General features: G+C 37.3%; 1 protein-coding gene across 7 annotated transcripts in view; it reads left to right on the top strand.

The window, feature by feature from the left end:
- Positions 1 to 21,190, top strand: part of ATG10 (autophagy related 10) — a 338,768-nt gene that overhangs the window by 252,888 nt on the left and 64,690 nt on the right. For all 7 annotated transcript variants that reach the window (XM_019652568.1, XM_019652570.1, XM_019652569.1 and 4 more), the window contains 2 exons: positions 2,768 to 2,906; positions 17,124 to 17,221. In XM_019652568.1, coding sequence (XP_019508113.1) covers positions 2,768 to 2,906; positions 17,124 to 17,221 — 237 coding nt within the window. The remainder of the gene's footprint in view (positions 1 to 2,767; positions 2,907 to 17,123; positions 17,222 to 21,190) is intronic.

Genomic DNA, 21,190 nt, shown 5'->3' on the forward strand with positions numbered 1-21,190 from the left:
ACACACACACACACACACAAATCTAATTTATAGTAAAGGTGGCATTAAAAATCAATGGGAAAAATGAACCGTTGGACTACTAGAAATCATCTGAGAAAAATTCCTACCTCACGCCATATAAAAAAGCAAATTTCAGGTGGATTCATGATCTAAATGTAAATTTTAAAACGTGTGTGGGTGTCAGATGGGTAGTAGACTTGGGGTTATCACTTCATGAGGTGTGTAAATGACTAATCGTTATGTTGTTTTGCACACATGAAACTAGTAAAATGTGTGTGTGAGAATATGTGTGTGTAGAATAAAGGAGTTAAACATTTTTATAAATTTTAAGGATGAGGTGACTTCATAGCAGGATGCCTTCTGATGAAGACAGGCAACTCAGTAGCAACAAATAGAAAATGTAAATAGAAAATGTACAAATTTAACTATATAAAAAGTAAAAAAAAAACAAAAAAGGTAAAATGTACAAGAAACAAAGTTAAAAGAAACCTAAGTGAAAATGTTTTATGCACTACACATATACTTAGCACATATTCTTGCACACCTGTTTATCTATATCTATATCTTTAATTGAGTTATTATTTCTAATATACAAATAATTTGTATAATTCAATAAGGAAAATGCAAACTAATATCAGAAAAATAGGCAAAGGATAAGAACAGGCAAATCACAGAAGAATACAAATTACCAACAAACATGATTAGATGTTCACTTTCACTAATCAAGAGCCTAGAAATTAAACAAAAAATTGACATTTAAAAATTCACCACATAGGCAAAAATTAAAAACACAAGTAACATGCAGTATTTATGGGATATGGTAAAGAGCATTCTCATACATTTTTGTTGAGGATATAAACTGATACAGCCTTCTTCTGAGGACAGATTGGAAGTATCAAAATTTAAAATGCATATACTCTTTCATACAGTAATGCTGCCTTTAGGAATCTGCACCATAGAAAAACAGAGGTGTATAAGGATATATATGCTAAGATATTCATCGCAGCATTAGTTGTAGTAGCAGAAAATTATAATCAACCTAAAATATCAGCAATATAGAAATGTTAAAAAAATAAAACCTGTGGCATAGTAATACAATGGAATACAGTGAAACCATTAAAAGGATCAAAATCTACAGCACTGACATGGCAGCACATAGTAGGATGTCCACAAGTGAAAAGTCAAATCAAGGAACAGAGGTATATACAGCATGATTTAACTGGTGGTAGGGGTGTGTGTGTGTGTGTGTGTGTGTGTGTGTGTGTGTGTGTGTCTGTGTGTGTGTGTGTTAAGAAATTTTAAAAAATGGCTGGCAAAATACATACTGATAAGACTGCTAGGTTGAGGGGAATTTTACATACTTGTGCAGTGTTTGTAATTATTTTTTATCACAAAGATGTAATGTTTTATAATGTTAAGAGAAGAAATTATAAATGCTAAACAACCCAATTGTTAACGAAAAAGATAGATTTGATTAAAAGGGTTGCCTTAAAAGATGATCTAGATACCTTTGCTTAATGCAAATTTAAATAAACAGAAAAACCTCTTTCTTGCTACTGTATTAATTTTCTGTACTGGAATATTTAGTTCAGTGATTTCTCTCTGGTTATTTAGTTGATTGTGTGTAATTGATAGTAATTACTGGAATTTGGTGAAAAACTGTTTTGTAACTATCTCCAGTAGTGATTTATCTAGTGTAGTGTCTCCCTGCGCTATAGATGTATTGATGGTGAGTGGGGAATTAGTAAAGCAGAGACAGATCTGGAAAGCAGTCTGTGGCTTTACTTATCTTCACAGGAAACCTTATTTCATATTGATAAAGTTTGAAATCTTACCTGTAGCTCGTTCCAATTGTTCATTGTCATTGTTACAGTTTTAACGAGAGGTAGAAGTGAGCCAAACCAACCTGCTTCTTTCCTTTTACTCACTTAATTTCAAAGGAAATTCTTCAATCCAAATAAATATGTGGGTTGAACCAGACTCAACATGTCTATGTAATTGCTTCTAAACATTAAGATACATTCTTAAGAAACCCCCACACATCATAAAAAAATCAACCAGTAAAGAATGATTAGGTGAGACATGAACTGGTGTTAACCGTCTTTGCTCACAAAACCCTATTTAAGTTGACATTAATATTTGCCTTCTACTCTGTTATAAATAAAGATTTATTGTAGAAATAGACCAAAGATAGCACAATAATAAAGAAAGCAGATTCAGCTCAGGTTTTGAAATGTACCTAACAAACTCAACCTCTTGCAAAATAACTTTCTTATTCAAAATGGAACTGGGAATTGTTCAGCTCACAATGAATCATCTTTTGGCAAGTACAATAGGATCTTTAGGGACATTTCACAGGCTCTTGTTCAATTGTTAGGATGTTTTTAGCTTTCACAGGTAAGGAAGACAGTAGCTTGTATAGCCATCATCTTGTTGCTAAAATTGAACAGTAAAGATTTTTCAGAGTTGCCGTTGCAATAGATCTTTTTGCTTTTTTTTCTCTTCCTGTTTCTTTACCCAGACCTGCTTTGTCTCTCAAAAACAATCTGGAATTACTTAATGCTAATGTTTTCTGGTTTTACTATTTACCCAGGACTCAAATGTTAAACATTAATGTGGGAAACTCCCTTTTCCTTACCTCATAGTTCTATATTTATTTAACTGTTATTCTGCAAGAAGAAAAACCCATCTTTCTCTCTCCATGTTAGTGTACTTTTTGTGTTAATTGACAAACACATTTTGGTTATGTTTTTGCTTTTTTTTTCAGGAGGCTTTAGAGTTACCCCTGGATGACTTTGAAGTGACTGAGACCATGGCAGCAACCGAAGTGATTAAATACGAGTATCATGTCTTATATTCCTGTAGCTACCAAGTGCCCATGCTTTACTTCAGGGCAAGCTTTTTAGGTAAGACCATGTTGGAAGCTCAGTGTAAATTCATAACACACACATATTAAGGCAGAAAGCAGATTTGGAAAATTATCCTTGAAAAAAAAAAAGAGTTAAAAATAAGAAAACGGTGGGTGAGGTCAGGTTTTACCAGTAACTTTTCTCATGCTGGAGAGAGAGCATCAAGGCTTCAGAGTGAATGATATCATCCCAGCTTTAAGTTTGATCTTCAGATTCCTGGCTTCCTGCCCAACATTGACTAAGCCCCCTGGCCCTTTTTTCCCCCTTTACTTTAAACAAGTAGGAACAACTTAAAGCTACAATGTTTATTTACTTCTAACTTTACAGCCAAAGTTTCTTTCCATCTCAAGGGATCCCATTACTGAAAAGAGCCCCCATACTTCCTTCCCCCCATGCTGATCATTATTTCAAGAACCGTTGATCAATTAGTTGAAGCGCTCCTTAAACAGAGCACTAATATTTCTTTTGGCCACCTATACATCTCCAGTGCCGTAGCTTCCTGCAACGCTGTTACTCAACTCATTCCCCTTGCCAAGAAGGTGGAACACCCTGTCTCCTCGGAGGCCTCTGCTAATAAAGCTTATTTAATCAGCGACCGCATGGAGTCCTCACCCTGCAGCGCTGTGTGACTTCCCCTTCATGTCCTCCAACCCAACGGGGTCAGCATTTCCAGGCCCTGCCGGTCCCGGGGCCCTGGGACAAGATGAGCCACTTCCCCGGCCACCCCGTACCCTATTTCTCCTTTTCTGTCTGGCCTTAGCAGCAGCACTTGGCATTTCAAGCAGCTTTCTAACTTTGTCTGGATAGCTAAGACATCTGAATTTAGCCAGTGATATTTTATTTTTAATTAAAAAGTAGCTTAAGCTGCTTTGAATGTGTATTTTGTAGATTTAATCACTTGCTCCCTTATATTGTTTAATGGTCTCTAATTTTGCGGTGTTGGCGGTTTAACAAAGCACTTAGGATTTAAAACATGAGAACAAATTCACATAGACTCCCCGGTGAGAAGATTTTAATCTGAGGTGCAGTTCCTAAGAACTGACAATTTGGGGTAAATTTTCAACATGGGACATGGGGAATTGAGGACACTGAGAGTTCACTAATTCACAAACTCTTGCTGCAGATTTATCCATATGATTATTCTGGGCCTTTCACACGCTCACTTGATTGTAATTCTATTGGGTTTGGAGCCCAGAGGTTAAAGGTGGCTCCTTGTCAGTCAGCTGTTATTCTAAAAAGTAGAAGAAGATACAGTTCTTTACCGGGGAGGGGGGAAGAAAATTTCTTTCTTGGTTTGGGTTTACAATGGCTCTACCTAGCACCTTCTAGATTCAAAGACGTGTCGAGGCTGCAGGTAAGAGGAAATAGGACACCACTTCTTCAATACTGTACTTTCCTATAATTAGTATTCACCATAAGCAGTTAATCACCAGAGAAGAGCTCCCAGAGACAAAACAAGTTGTTTAGCTTGTCAGCATTAGGGAATTGGAGGTGTTGAAACATGACTGCTTCTAGCTGGAAGTGGGTCTTGCCCAGGCTGCTGGGTGAGCTCAGACGTGTGCTTTGCTCTTATGTGCCAACAGCACCCCTTACAGCACAGCACAGTAATTGTTCCTGCAAGTCCAATTATATTTTAATGAAATTTGTACACTTCCTAAGATCTTTTCTTCATGATGGTTTTCTATTTCTTAAAAAAAAAAATTAGCATTCTTGGTTTCTATTGATATATGTTGAAGATTCCCTTCATTATGCTTAATAAAGAAAAACCAAAACAAGTCGTTGATTTTGGAGGAAGCATTCCTTGTTCTCTCCCCTCCCCGTTCTGTGTTGTATAAGATGAGCAGTAGAGATTTTTCTTTTAATTCCAGAATTCATTTACTGCTTGTTCAGGTACATTAAAATCTCAAATTTAATCTTTGCAGAGCATACAGAATGTTTTCTCGTGGAGAAAACTGAACAATGGTTCTTTCGTTTATCATATTCTATTAATTTCTTTTCTCTTTTCCACCTAACTTAACTTAATGGGTGTTCTAAAAATGTATCACCCTTTACTCTGGAGTCATATTTTTAAAATTTATTTCCCTCAATCCATTCCCTTTTCCTGTGATATTTGATTTCTCTGGTTTTTCATCTGTTTGTTAAACAAATCTCTGTCAGTGAGGTGCATGGATTCCTAACATCTTTCTCTCATTCCAGGTCCAGATTTTTCTTTGTCTCATTCTAAGCAAGTTCCGACCTAGAAAGGAGGATGACTATAAAATCTCTTGCCCAGGGGTCTTTTTTTCGTTGCTGTTGCATCAGAAATAGTTCACTTAGCCTTGTTTTTGACAGATATTTAGAATTTCTTTTGCATTTGATTGCTAGTAAAAATTAGTTTCTCTGATTTTTTTCCAGTACTTTCTTTTAAGGGAAAACAAGTAATAATTCCCATTTAAATTGACATTACCTTTTCTTTTATCAGCTGGCTTAGATTCCAGAAGAAATCTTTATTTTTTTCTTTATGTTAAAGTTGCTGGAATGAGATGCTTATATTTTTCTTTCTTTTTTAAAAATAATTAAAAAAAATTTTCAATTGCAGTTGCCATACAATATTATATTAGTTTCAGATGTACAACCCTGTTTCTTGAAATGCAAATCCATTGGACTGTGATGATCTCTTATTCCTCTATATTGTCAAATGTCCATCAGACCAACTACTGCCTGAGACTCAGCTAACATGCCACTTGATCGTGTCACTCTCATGTCGTATCATATCATATATCATATCATATATCATACATATCGTATCACATCACATCATGTCACATATCACAAGCTCCACTATAACAGAATCATTTGTTTATTTGTCCCCTATAATATACTAAGCTAGAAAGTAGGACTTTAAGGCAAAAAGAGGGAAGAAGGAAATTAATATTGAGTACCTACAACCTACAAAGTGATAAGCTTTATTCATGGCGGTGTGTGTGTGTGTGTGTGTGTGTGTGTGTGTGTGTGTGTGTTACAGATATGACATATATATCACACATTATATATTTGTCTTACTCATTTTGATACCCATTATATCAACTGTGGCACAGCATCAGCAGGTGTTTATTGAATGAACCAAGGAAGAATTTCTAACCATTTCTGAATACAGCCCCGAAATGAAACCATTTTGATGGAGCCCTATTGGTACTGCTCTGCTGGGGTATAAAGGAAGGAAGGAAGGAAGGAATGCTATTGTCTCCAGGAGACTCAGGACTCAAACCATCTATATATCTTACTCTTTAGTCTGATACTTCTCCAAGACTGTAGGAGAAGCTGACTATGGAAAATGGGAAGTCCTGAAGACTCAAAGGTTGGCATCCAAACCAACTAGCAACCCTCCATCTATAAACACATATTTTTATTTGATCCTTGAAGGCAGACAGCCACATTGATACTGCTTCTGGGTGCCTCACATTTCTGCTACTTGGCCTTACAGGAGCTCAGCTCCCTCAGGGGTAACATGAATTTAAGAGAAGATGGAAGTTCTTTCTAGTGTTTTGTTTTGGTTTTTTTCCCTTTCCTTAACTACTCTTGTCATATCAGGTTTGGGAGAGGTGGTAGGACATGGTTAATACCATTTGCTACCTAGCAATGGGTGATAGGCAATGAACTTCTGTCAGATAATAATAAATAGCCTACATTTGAATAGTATTTTGTAGTTTGTGAAGTCCATTCTCACAAAGCATGGATATCTTCAAGTGCCCACTGATTTCTTTTTTTTTCTTCCACTATTTTTGAATCACACTGTGTTAAAAAATTATTAGTTTATTAAGCCATGCTAAAGGCTTCTATTTACTCCCCACCGTTCCATCGCCTTTTTGTGTCCCATCTTCCCTTTTAGGGGCTTGGCTTTGGTCAAAAGCTGATGGAAAAATATTAGAAATGTAGTAAAAGCCTTAGGTATCTACATAATAGTTTAGTTTCACCAGAGTCCTAAGCTTATATATTTCCCCCTTTGATGGATGTAACTAGAGATTTCTATATTTATTTCAGCTTGAATTCTTATTAGTTTCTTCTCTGTCCCTGTTCTTTTCCTTTGTTCTCAATCTCTTATGAAAAATAGACCAAGTGGTTCTTCCCATTTTCAAAATATTTAATTCTTTGGCTGACATCTGGGTTCTTCTTAGGAACTGTTTTGACATATTTCTTTAATTAGTCAGAGGGGCCGCTTTTGAATAGGGAAGGAAACATTTCTTCCATTCAGTAACTGAATGTCTGTTCTTTCTGTAGATCCATTCTATTGTTGGCCCAGGGAGTCAGAGTATAGAATTAAAAATGTAACCTAGATATTTCATGTGGAAGATTTGTCCACTTGTTACATGCCTAATGGATGCTCATGGAGAAACAGGGCAGAAGAAGTAGCCGGATAATAACTCCTTCTCAGAGGCAGTATAAACCAAACCAAGATAAAGGTCAGCACAAAGGAAGAATAATGGGAAGTCTAGAATTAGAGCAGTGTATGAATCATCAAGGAGGAGGAAGAAGAGGTTTGTGTATGGTCTGGAACAAGAGGATCTTTGGAGTGCAAAGGAGAGAATGACAGGAACATAGGAAAGAAGGGAGTTGGAGAAAGTTAGAGAATGAAAGTAAAATATACACAGCTCTGTCCAACAACTTGCAAGGGAAGGTAACAGGCTGACATTTCAGAAGAGGCTCGGAAAAGCACTGGAGAATATGAGAAGGGCGAGTGAAAGGCTGAGGGGCTGGAGAGAGCATGGCATATTTGGGGAGCAGTGAGTAGGGGTTCCCTTCCAATGGACTGTGGAAGACATGATTGAAAAGATACGTTGAGGTCCATATCCTCCAATTATGGAAGAGATCATGAATGGGAAGGGATTGGAGGATATAAAGAAAAAGTGAAAGAGATTGACCAGGAGTGAATGGGACCTGTGGAGGGATTTTCTAGAACAGGAATAACGACTGAGTAAAACAGAGGAATAAATGAAGGATGAGAAGAAATTATGAAGAATGATATTTTAGGAAAAGGAATTTGGGTGGTTTTTTTTTGGTATTGTTGATAGTATCATTTTAATGTTTTTATAATAACCTCTTAGAGAAAATGAGCTGGAAAGAACATATTTTTAGGGAAGATTACTATTGGCAGTAGAGTGATAGTTAAGGCAGCTTGTTGAACAGGAAAAGAAAAAGTGGATTAGAGGTTCTTGAAGACTGAGGCAAAAATGATTCTAGTTAATTATTACAATTAGCAGAAAATAGAAAATGGTTTGACAGATAATTTAGAGTCTTGTTTGATTTTAGAGATTTTTAAAAGAAAGTTAATATATGCCACTTATACTTATGTAAACAGTTAGTAAATCTAGCCAACATCATAATAATGAAATGGAACATGAATTCTGGGAGATTAAAAAGAGATTCTAGGGATTGAAATGAAATTTGAAGTTATACTTTTTTCACTTATAGTGAAAGTTATTAAGAAAAATAATGAAAAATTATTTAACTACTAAAAATGTATTCAAACTGAAAATTCCAAATAATAGAGGAAATTTAATGAGAATTATTTATTGAACCATGTAAATGTCTTGAAACATTTTGGGGAGTTAGGGTAGAGGTAGGATGCTGGGTTAGAACATAAGATGGGAAAAGAATCTCATTGAAAAATCAAGCCCTGATGTAAAAGTGTATTGATGAAAAGGTGTGAAAAAAATGTAAAACAAAACTACAAGGACAGCTAAGTTGCTAAGAGGTTTATTCTAAGCCGTGTTAGTACAAAACACCGTATCCACAAAAAACAACAGATTTTAAATGGATCCAGAGGCCAGAAAGAGGACGTTACAGGCATGATTTCTTTTCTTATTGCAAGATACTATACATTAATGTTCCTGCACACATGAGTGTCTGACGTGTTGTGGTCCAAAAGGAATAAACACTTCTTGGCTTACTGTTGGCAGAATAAACCCTGTTGGAAGCATCCATTAAATAATAAATGAATGAGAGCCAACTGTGTGAATAGCACAAAACTCATTAGCCTATTTTTAAAATATGCTGAAAAAATTCACTGCACAACTTGAAACTAGTTTATTGCTTTTCCCCTCCTTTGAAGCCCTAGAGTTCTTCAAGTCTATATACTAGGTGCTGTGCTGAGAAGGGGGAGAGTGCGTGCTCCATGGGAGGGAGACCAAGTTGAATGGTGGAATAAGAGTAGTCATGGTGCTGCTACAGACAGAATAGGTCAGTGTTCTGGGGGTAAGGAGGCCTGAAGAGAGCCAGCAATCCAAAATGCTGAGTACTGGGGTGTCAGACCAAGAGGTTAGAATCAAAACCTCAGCATACTGTAGATAGGATTGAAAGTATAGTGTCTTCTGCTTTAGAACCCGCAGGCTGAACATTGGTATTCATCTGGTGGCAGGTATGGTCTTCAAAGTTCTTTATTTTTATTTATTTTATTTTTTATTTTTTTATTCAGGAATAATCATGGTCATTGGTTACACATTGCTTTCATGCTAGAATGGCATAGTTGACTCTTTCAGGAAGGGTGCAGCTCACAATGGCCCATGTGAAGATCGAACCGGCAACCTTGGTGTTATCAGCACCATGCTCTAACCAACTGAGCTAAGCGGTCACCCCTAGTCTTCAAAGTTCCAATGAAGAGTGGTATCTCAGAGATGATGTCTCAGGTATCTTGTGGACCTAATGCTGCTTCCCCTTGGGACATTCTCTGAGTAAGAGAATTTTAGAATTGGGGGCTGATAATTTTCAAAATAGATGATTATTAAGCAAGACTTTTAAGCAAGACTTTTAAACATTTTATTTGGGTTATAATAGTTAGGTATACTTAACTGCAAATTGAACCTGACCATGATAAGCAGAAAAGGACTTATTGGAAGGGTAGATCATAGACTCACCCAAAGGCATTAGAAGGACAAGATGATTCCTTTGGGCTTTACTGGTGAGAAATGGGGCCTCACCTTCCACTTATTTTAGAATTTCCCAAATTGGAAGTATGTTTGGTTATTGAAAAATAAAATAAGTATCTACTCCCTGTGAATCTACTTATTACTATGGATTTATTTATAAGTATGAGGTTTTTAAATTACAATTACAGAACATTTAACCAATGAGTTTTTTTATCACTATTGTTCAGTCTTTATTCTTAGTAATAATTGTGCTAATTGCTCTAGATGAATGCTGAACGTTCATCTGTCCAACTACTAGAAAATATTTATGTACAAGGCATGAAGATGTTTCTGGAATGCAGAGATGAATAAAGGAAATCAGATATGGATGATGCCCTCAAAGAGCTTACAGTTTAGTGAGGGAACTAAGTCGGGTCTGAAATTCATGGTAACAAGTAGAATATGTTAAGGGCTATAAGACAGGTAAAAATTGCCATCAGGCAGAGAGTAGAGTGATGTTTGCCGGAGGCTGGGAACGGGGCAAGTGGGGAAAACGGTCAAAGGATACAAACTCAGTAATAAGATGCATAAGTTCTGGGGATCTAATTAATGTACAGCATGGTGCCTATAGTTAACAACACTATATTGTATACTTGAAAGTTGCTAAGAAAGTAGGTTTTAAATGTTCGCACCACACACACACACACACACACATACACACACACACACATCAGAAAAAGGTATCTGAGATGATGGATGTGTTAACTAACTTTATTGTGGTAATCATTTCCCAGTATATATGTATATCATGTTATCATGTTCTGCACCTTACACTTATGACAATGTTATATGTCCATTATATCTGAATAAAGCAGGGGGAAAAATTGCTACCAGCGCTCAGAGGGCAGACATTACTTTGAACTGGAGTCATCAAGAGAGGCCTTGGCTGAACCTTGGGTTTGTCTATGTAGTGATAAGAGAAAGGGCAGGCCAGGCCTAGGAAGAAAACCCAGAAAGGCAAAATTCTAGATACTCCTAGGTTCGGCAGGTCAGTGGAGACTGCTAGTGGCAGCAACAACAACAACACAACTAATAGGTGTGTCACTTTACAGTTTACAAAGAGCTCCTGGGTACAGAGACATACTGTGTAGTGGTGAAAGTGCTGGGTCGGAGCTAGAAAGCCTTGGTTCTGAGTCCTAGCTCTGCTACTTACTAACTGTATGACCTTGGGAAAGATACTGAACTTTTTGATTCCTTTCTTTCATCATCTGAAAAAAACAAACAAACAAAAACTGATAATAATAATAATACCAACTTCCTAAAGTTTTGAAGATTGTGAGCTAATATATGAAATGGGGCTTGACACACATTACCTTTCAACAATGCTAGCTGAGTTATGTGTGTGTGTGTGTGTGTGTGTGTGTGTGTGTATATATATATATATATATATATATATATATATATTTATCCTCACAATAACATTGTAAAGTAGACATTGTGATCATTATGCACAGGCATAAAAACTGAGTGTGTGGAGGGGTTAAATGATTTATTCAAGGATACATAGAAAACTAAGGAGTTGAGGCTCAAATTCCATAGCCTGTTTGTTTATTTATTTTACTGCATGACGCTGTAATTCAAATAACAACTAAAACTTAAGGAACATATGAGTCAAGTTAATTAATTGTTGTCATACATAAGTAAAAAGAATCTGTATTTGGGGAATTTCATTCCGATTTCCTGAGATTAAGAGAGATACAAAATGCTAAAAATGCATGTAGGGATAAATAAAAATTGAGGAAATGGCCAGCATAGTAGCTGATATGAATGCACATGAACAATTAATACTCATTTCATATCACAATGTAATTTTGTCACTGAAGCAAAAATGAATTTTCCCCTTTGGTGGAGCATCGTCTCTGCCTTGCTGTGGAGTATGACATGAATTTTTATATCTTTCAAGCTGTCTTGAAGACAATATATTGAATAATGACATATTTCGTTTTGAAAAATCCACTCTTTATTTCTAGTGACCACAGTAAGAACATTATTCTTTTTTTTTTTTTAAGATTTTTATTGGGGAATTGGGGGGATGGGAACAGTGCTGGGGAATTGGGGGAAGGGGAACAGACAAGTTGCTGTCCTTTTGTTCTTCAGTCTAGTTGTGGAGGACGTTGCTTCACTGGCCCAAGTTGGCACCATCGTTGCGCTCTTCCCAGGTGAGGCAGATCAGTCGCTGGCTTCTGGACGGCTGCTCACTGCTCACGCTCGCTGCTGGCTACATACAGTAGCCCATGGCAACCCACTGCCACAGGGGCTGCAGCCTACACCATCGCTGATGACTCACAGCAGCCCAGCTCCAGGTTGAGCTGTTGTTCAGCATCTTAGCTGTAGAGGGCAGTGTCACTGGCCCTCATATGTGGGATCTGAACCAGGGCCCTCTGGCGTCCGAAGCCAGTTCTTAACCATCGCGCCACTCGGCCAGCCCAAGAACATCATTCTTAAACTTACTCTAAATAATGTATACTTTCTCTAATCTTCATTTTAAGTGTTATTTTCATCAAACTATGCATAGTTAGATAAAGGTGACTTCAGCATGCTTGCACTAGAGTGAGGTACGGCTAGTGAAATATCTCACACTGGTGTTTGGTTCATGAAAACTAATAGCCTTGAGAAATTTAATTTAGAAAGCTGCACATTTTGAGTAATATATAGATTACTTGACAGGTAGGTTATTATTCAACCCAGAAGTTTTATATGAAAATGTTAAATTAAATGCTACTGGCAGTTGCTAAAGATTGTACTTTTTAATTATTCTATTTTTCATCCAATGTCTCTTATTCTTTTGTCATTGACATTTTAGGTCGCTGACAGAATATTCCTTTAGCTCAAATGTGTATTACCATTCCAGGTGATAGAGACACATAGTAGGCACTCAATAAGTGCTTGTTGTGAAATAAATTACCTTAATTTACCATGTTCACTTTGTGGGTTACTGCTGAAATATTTCAGCTTCTACTTCACTTTTTCAAGTATGCAAGGGATTTTACTGAGCTTCTCAGCCTCTGTGTGATTAATGAGATTTCTAAGCATGTTCAAAGTGGTGCTGTCGAATATCTAGGGTCTGAAATTAGAGAGTTGTTGATCGAATATGGAAATGTCTCCTCTGACTGAGGCCAGACAGAGAACATAGACCCTCTTAACAGGGCTTCGAGTTTCTGATTGAAGATACCTTGACCTGAACATGAAGGTGCATGATGTGTTAATGAACTTAGCCAAGTATTTGTTTATGCCCACACTTGATTTTGAGGTAAAGTATGGGTCTTCAGTTTTCAAAAATAAGTAAATAGATACAAAATTACAAAATTCTTCAAGTGTTGACCATATTTAAGCTCTTGTTGTGATGTGGTTCTTTGTATATTTGACTATCTCAGTTCATTGATTTCAGTGGGATTTCTGAAAGCTCCATTTTGTTTTTGGAATAATTAATTAGTCACAATCATATTTGAAAGTATTTTAGATATCGATTGTGTATGGATAGTTGAAGACATTACTGAGGTCATTTTTTTTTTATTTTGTATAAAAAAATGCAAAACTAACTTTTGTATGTGTTTGATCATGGAGGCCTGAGCTATGATTAGCAAACCAATGATGAAGGCTTGGAAAAAGAACCCGCATTGTACTTTATTAAATCATTATTGTTGTATCTATATGTGAGAGACAAAGCTATATTGCCCAGCTCTCCTATAGTGTAAGCGATTAGCAGCAACTGGAGAGATTGACACTTTTGTCAAGGTAGCTTGCACAAGCATTCATTTAGCTATCATTAATACATGTGTCTTTAAACAGTTCTGTAAATGCATTTGAGAATGCACTCACATGCATTCACTTAAAATACACTGTTGTCTTTATAGCAAGTGGTAACACATGCATATAGGAATGTCATGCATTTTTTTCTGTTTTGAACTTATTTTTAACTCCTCGTGATTATCTGTTATTCTAAGTTGACCAGATCATTTTTTAATTCCTGTATTTGGAGGTGTTCAATCTTTTTCTCTCTCTAAATTTGGTGTTGTTTGAAAACTTATGGTACACACCCTCAATTCTAACATCAGATGTGATGAAAATATTCTATCACCTTTGTTCTGGCTCTCTCCACATTGTTGCTATGCTGCTGATTATTGCATTTAGCCCTAGAGTTTCCTGCAGAGTATGCAGGTTTTTGACAGTGGTACTATCGAAACCATTTACTACTCCATCCTTAGATCGTTGACTGAAATATTTTCAGGAATAAAATTAAAAGTATTACTGATTACCAGATATTAAGCCCAGCGTTCTGCTCTAGGTCTGCAAAGCCTTTCTCTGACTTGGAGGAAATAAACTTAAGGAAGGCATTCTTTTACTTATCGTTTATTCAGTAAATATTTATAAAGCATTTGCAATGCATGAGTGAGACGTAGAACTACACAGCGGGACTGCAGTGATGAAAGGATGGACGCAGTCTCTGCTTTCACAGGCAATGTGGCATGGCAGGAAGAGCACTGAATTGTGAGTCCAGAGACCTGAGTTATAGCTCCAGTGCAGTCCTGAAATAGCTGCATAATTTCGGCAGATGTGTATTTCCTTATTTATGAAATTAGTAATTGTACCAGCTCTAATATTTTATTATCATACAACTTGATTTCTTCTAACTTTGACATCTGAAAATTATTTTAAAAGCATGTCATCTTTTTATAATTTGATTATTTAGTTTGCTATTTGACACTGGAATACTTAAGATCCTATTGTCCTCTTCCAATACCCATACACACACACAGATGCATGCACACACATACACATGTGCGTGTGCATGTTTTGAAGATATGTAGTGCTTATCATAAGGGCAAAGTTTGTCTCTACTCTGTAAATGTGTTCAGAAAACAATATAACACAGTTACTGAAGGCAGCTTGTTTTTAACTTGTAGCTAAACATGACATTCAAATGTTAATTGGGTGAATAAATCTTGTTCATTTTACAGACATGGAAATGTCAATGGAATAAAACTATTTATCACAAGATAATGGTCTCCTGCCGCCAGATAAATGCCAAGATGAAGATACTTATTGAAAATGTATCAAAATATTCTATTGCTATTTATTGAAAATAAAGGTTGAGGAAAAGTTCAACTCTTTAGGTCAAACATGAGAAATGCTCTGCCTATGGTAATAGTGTATTACTATATCAAACACAATGTGCACGGTATAGAAACATGGGGAAATTCTAAGGCATAATGGTCTATAAATGAATCTTTTCACTTTGCAGTATGAGCATTACTGGAATACTGCAGTGAGGACTGGGAGGAGACGCCTAGTATTTATTTAGCTCTTATTAGGTGTCTGACACAGTCCTGAGTGTGTTCACTGATGTAAGCCTCATGAGAACAAGATTTGAATAGGATTACTATCTTTATTTATCAGGTAAAGTTAAAAGCTAAAAAACTTGCAGTCGCGTAAAGATTAAGTGCCAATGCCAGGATTCAAACTCAGCCCGGACTCCGAATCTAGTGCTCTTTTTCCTCTCCCGTCACATCTCTACTTGTACCCTATAAGTCTGAATACAGTGCTGTTTGGGTTTTTTGTTCTGGTTTTGGTTTTTGGTTTTTGTGGGGTTTTTTTGTGGGGGGAGGGGGGTAGTTTGAGTAGATTATTTCCCCAAATTTTGTTGCCTTTGATGACCAAATATTTCTTTGTATCTACTGATTTACTATATTGATGGGTTTTCTTTAAATTATTGTATACTTGGCCAAGGAAAACATCACAGCCATAAGCTTGAAGGACTTGGTAGCTCTGAATGGGCCGAGTTGCAGTAAATTCCAGCGGTTAGTCCACCTTTTTTCTGGTGGTGTGTGGTACAGAAGTTCTAGGTAACTCCCTCTTTCTGGTATTTTTCCTGAACTTAGATCTATTTACCTATTTTTCCACTTTATTTATTATCTTGTGCCATAGTGGTCTTCATAAAATATGTTATTTGAGTGGTTAAGTATACAGGTGAATAATTGAAGCTGTTTGAACAAAGAAAAGGATAATTATTGTTCACTGAATCTTTTGCTAATCTCCTCATGCCAATCCCTTCTCATGTCTTTTCGTCCCACGCCTAACAGCCCCTTCTCCACCTGCCACAAACTGTCTGTTTATGTCTCCTTTCTCGAGACTGTCAGAGACCTGCACTTTTCTTTTGTCAGCGATCGCTTTTTCTCCCCAGTATTTTAGTTGTTGATATGCTGTGCTATTGATAACACTTGTCATAGTTTCCCTACTAGATGGTAGGCTCCTTACTAGGAGACATCGTGTGTTTTCCTCCACTCTATTCCACATGATATCCAACAGAGTAATCTGGACATTACTCAGTCAACAAGGGAGTGAAAGAAGTATGTGTATGGTCTCTGATTCCAAGGACTGCAGAACATATTAAGACTTCAGAGGAATAAATGAGCAAAATAAACAGAAATAGTCTCAGAGATATAGAGGAAAAACTGATGGTTGCTAGATGGGAGCGGGGTGGGGATGAGGGAGAGAGGGAAGGGATTAGAGAGCACAAATTGGTAACCACAGTATTGCCATGGGGATATGAAAGACAGTTTGGGGAATATAATTAATAATGTTGTAAATATTTTGTAGGGTGTCAGATGGACACATGTCTTGTTAGGGAGACTACTTCCTGGAAGGTGTAGAACCTGACCACTGTGCTGTACACCTGAAGCTAAAGCTGAATAATACTGAATGTCAATTATAATTTAGTATATATATATGTCTAGTCACAAGATGTGGAGTACAGCATAGGGACTGGAGTCAGTGGAACTGTAACAGCTATATACGATGTCAGAGGGGTAGTAGATTGGAGGAGGGGGGTTATCACTTTGTGAGGGGTGAAAATGCCTAATCTTACATTGTTTTTTACACCTGAAACTAATAATAAAGAAAGGAAAAAAAGAGACTTCAGTGGCATCCATAGTGCACCCTAGTGAATATGGGAGTCTGTCTACCTGGTCCTTTGCCTATGCTTGTACCTATTTTCTCTAAAACACATTTGGATTTTATTTATTTTGTAAAATTCATAGAGGCATTAAAGGAGCAGATACTTTAACTGCTAGATGGTCACAAAGGAGAGAAGCTTGAATGTTTAAATTTCCCTTAGGAAAAAAATTAGTAATTCTCTTTTGGTATATAAATAGTATGTCTATTAGCAAGGATTTTAAAAAAATCATAATATTCTTCAGATAGTTCTAGATAGACACCGAGCACCATTGTGTCACACAGATTCCTAACTGACTGTCTTTCCCATGCCCTGTCACAGATGGAAGGCCTGTAGCTCTGACGGACATATGGGAAGGCGTCCATGACTGCTATAAGACCCGGCTGCAGCAGGGACCATGGGACACCATTACCCAACAGGTTAGAGAGTGTTTTCATTTTATTATATGCAGTCCTTTCCCTCTGCTCATTTTCCCATCTAGCTCTCCCTCCCTTACTCTTTTTCCTGTTGCATGCTTCTACATACTTACGGATTTCAACTCAAAGACAGTTTCCTTTAAGAAACCTTGCCAGACCCAGCCTTGGTTGAGCCTCCTTGTTATCAATACTTATAGCACCCTGTGAGTTTTCTTCATAGTGCTTATCACATTTTAAATTATATATTTGGGTGTTTTTTTTCAAATTAACATCTGTGTTTTCCACTATACTGTGTGCTCTCATGTGAACAGACCATATCTGTTTTATTCATTGCACACCCAGCAACGAATACTTACAATATAATAGGTGCTCAATAAAAATGTACTAAGTAAATGAGGCTAGAAACTAAGTTGGCATATACACAACAAAATAGATGATTTGCCTGGTGTGACCTATAATATTTTAAAGTTTTACTCATGGGGCATATGAAAAAAATTAACTTTTGATTAGTAATAGGTTTGCAATAGTGATCTGAGAAAGTAGAGAAAATATGTCTATGAATGTAATTATAAAAAGCAGATTCGCAAAAGCAGACAAAATAAATCTGTCAGTCTTGTAAGTCATTATTGCCTTGCTAAAATCAACGGTTAATTTTTTTTAGAAATTTAAAACTACTCATCACTTTGTAACCAATCATGGTCTCCTTAAATATAATTTTTACTTATATCAAAATCTTATTTTTTCAAGGCTCTGTTAAGTTTAATCAAAGCTTCCTTTAAAAATGACTGTATCAACCATTAGAATTTTCATGCCCTCTTATGTGTTTGATCATGATAATGATAGGATCCTTGGCATTTCATAAGTAGTTCTTAGGCAATGATTACAAATGACCATTTTCTAGGTTTTAATTGAGGACAAAACTAGGTTTAAGTGTATGTATCTTTCACACTGATCCTCAAATTAAATTTTTCCTTTCCCTTCTCACTTTCACTCTCCTAGATCAAACCCTATAGCTTCACCTGGAACAATTAGTAAAGCCTCCTACCTCTGGTCTTCTGTTCCTTTCTCGCCTGCCCCTTACCATTAGTTATATCTTCTTTAACCACCACTGCATGTAAAACCTGTGATAGCTCCCCAAGGGCCTATGGCAGGTGTGTGGTCTAAATGCTTCACCTGGGCTTCAGTGGGTGCCGCTTCCTGGCTCCAACCTGCTCTCGCTCTCTCTCTCTCTCTCTCTCTCTCTCTCTCTCTCTCTCTCTCTCTCTCTTTCATAACATCAAGTTTATTAAGGGAACTTACATAATGAGGCATGTCTTGGGCAGGGGCAAGATGATGTAGATATCCTCCACACTCCAGCCTGCCCTTTCAAGCTTACCTTCTACTCCACTCCACACAGCCTCCGCTCCTGCTGCATATAGCCATTCATTCCCCGAAGCCATCTTGTGTGGCTTGTTCTTGGAATTCTTTCCAGGTTTAGGGTCGTCCCCGTTGCCTTCGTTCTGTCGTTGTATTTCCACCTTTTGTTCTCTTCTGTGTTCTTTCCTCTGAAACCCCCCTCAGCTCACAAGAATGGCCCCCTCTGAAATCCTGGTTCTGTAGAAAAGGCACGGGTGGTTGCTATGATAAAAGGTAAGGAGATATATAAGCAAATCAGCCATAAAGATTTTGGGCAAGAGCATTTCATTTTATGCAAAGTATTTTAGATTAACCATTAAGTAGGTCAAGGTGAATACTAAGAGTTTCAACTTCCAATGTCTTGTCAGTGTCCACAAACCATCTAAAAATGTATACTGTAGCACCGGAATCTACAGGGCCCAGAAAATGTGTGGTTGTGAGTGTAAAGGAAGATGGCAAAGGATAGAGGAAGAGAGCATCCAAAAATACGTGCTTGTATGTATTTAACTTTAGTGTCTTTTTTCTCAGCTCCTTCTGAGTTATGTTTTCCATTATGTTCATGAGCCCAGTTCTTCTCCTTTTCCTTTTTCTGTCTCCAGCAGCCCTGTGACTAATCTCCTCAATGCAAGCCTATAGCACCATTCCTTGTGGGCTATGTCATTTGGGGTTTTAATTCTACACGTCTCTGCTCTGACTCATGTCATGTGAACAAGATTCTGAACTCAACTGTAGTTTCTTCGTTTCCTAATATGGTGTCACAAATAGATATCTTTCCATTAATAGAACCTCTAACTTGCTAAACCAATCAAGTGATCCAATCTATACCTTAATTGTTTTTAACAGAATTGATTAATATCTTTTTTTTTAAGATTTTTATTGGGGAATTGGGGGATGGGAACAGCACTGGGGAATTGGGGTAAGGAGAACAGACAAGTTGCTGTCCTTTTGTTCTTCAGTCCAGTTGTGGAGGACGTTGCTTCACTGGCCCAAGTTGGCACCATCATTGCGCTCTTCCCGGGTGAGGCAGATCAGTTGCCGGCTTCTGGACGGCCTCTCACTGCGGCTGCTGGCCGCTCACCCGGGCTGCTGACTATACACGGTAGCCCATGGCAACCCACTGCAGCAGTGGCTACAGCCTACGCCATCGCCAATAACTCCCGGCAGCCAGCTCCAGGTTGAGCTATTGTTCAGCATCTTAGCTGTGGAGGGCAGTGTCACTGGCCCTCATATGTGGGATCCGAACTGGGGCCCTCTGGCGTACCAACCCAGTTCTTAACCATCGCACCACTCAGCCATCCTGATATCTTTCAATTTATAGGCATTTAAGTGTCATACAGATAGCCTATTAGTGGAACATTTTTTTCCTACCTTTCGTAGCATAATAATAATGATAAATCCTAACATAATAAACATTACTATTTCTACAGCAAGAGGGGGCCCACTTAATAGGAGGGATACTTGATATAACCAAACTACAATACAACTATAACATTTGCATGTTCCTTTGTAATTTGTCTTATTGGGATTTATTTGTTGACAGCTATCCCACTTTTGATTAAAAAAAAAGGTTATTTAAGGATTAGCCTTGCTTATTACAGTGCATGGACAGGTAATAAACACCTACCAAGAGATGTCCATTTGTTGCCATTGCACTACCTGGCATTTAAAGTCATCATAAGTATTTCCTTTGGAGGTCTTGGCTTTTAATCTCAGACCCATCAGTGGGTTGGTATTTATGTGTTCTTCTTTGCTTGAGGTCTTTGAGTGGATCTTTACTTTTGTAAGGCCCCCTGCATAGAAAAATAAATGGCGGAGTGAAGAGGAGGGTGTGATAAAGCACAAGGGCAGAATGAGCTGATAGAATATCGATGGCACCAAATAGTAGATACCATTTTACAGAATTATACTGAAGAACCATTAACTTGCAGACTGAACATGATAATAATATCCTGTCCTCTAGAGTGGCTTAAAAACAAAAGCAGCCTTCGCATAATATAAAATACATTTCAGTTCATTTTCAGGCTTGATTGTGCTCACATAGTTTGTTGCTCTTCATCTTTAGTAATCACACTTCTGTTCTCTCAGCATTTGTCTTGATGATAAGGACCTGCTCAAGTCAGACACGAACCCTCTCTTTTGAAGACAAGCCACTCATGAATCTCATACATTTGATTACGGTGATTACTCACCTGCTTTTGTCCAGCATTGCAGACTACCTATTATCTCAACCCTGCAGCCTAATAAAGAACTTCCGAAAGGAAGTTAACAGATGCCTAGGTTGGATCTGCCTAAATTGGTAGAGTGAATATTACCGTGATGATCACTGGAAGGTGTGGGCTCTGTGTTTTAGATAAAGAGCTCCTGTGATCTTGGCACCGGCTAAAGTCATTAGATAAAAAAGCATCCCTTCAATTTTACTTGAAGATGTATGTGTTTATGTATGTGGGTATGTAGCAGTTAGATAAGTAATTTTTTCTTACTGTCTCCATTTTATAAACATACACAAACGTAGAGATAATAGTATAATATACTCAAACTCATGGCTGATCTTGTTTTTTGGCATCTCACTCAATCTGG

Source organism: Hipposideros armiger, unplaced genomic scaffold (assembly GCF_001890085.2).
Source record: "Hipposideros armiger isolate ML-2016 unplaced genomic scaffold, ASM189008v1 scaffold_182, whole genome shotgun sequence".
NCBI lineage: Eukaryota > Metazoa > Chordata > Mammalia > Chiroptera > Hipposideridae > Hipposideros > Hipposideros armiger.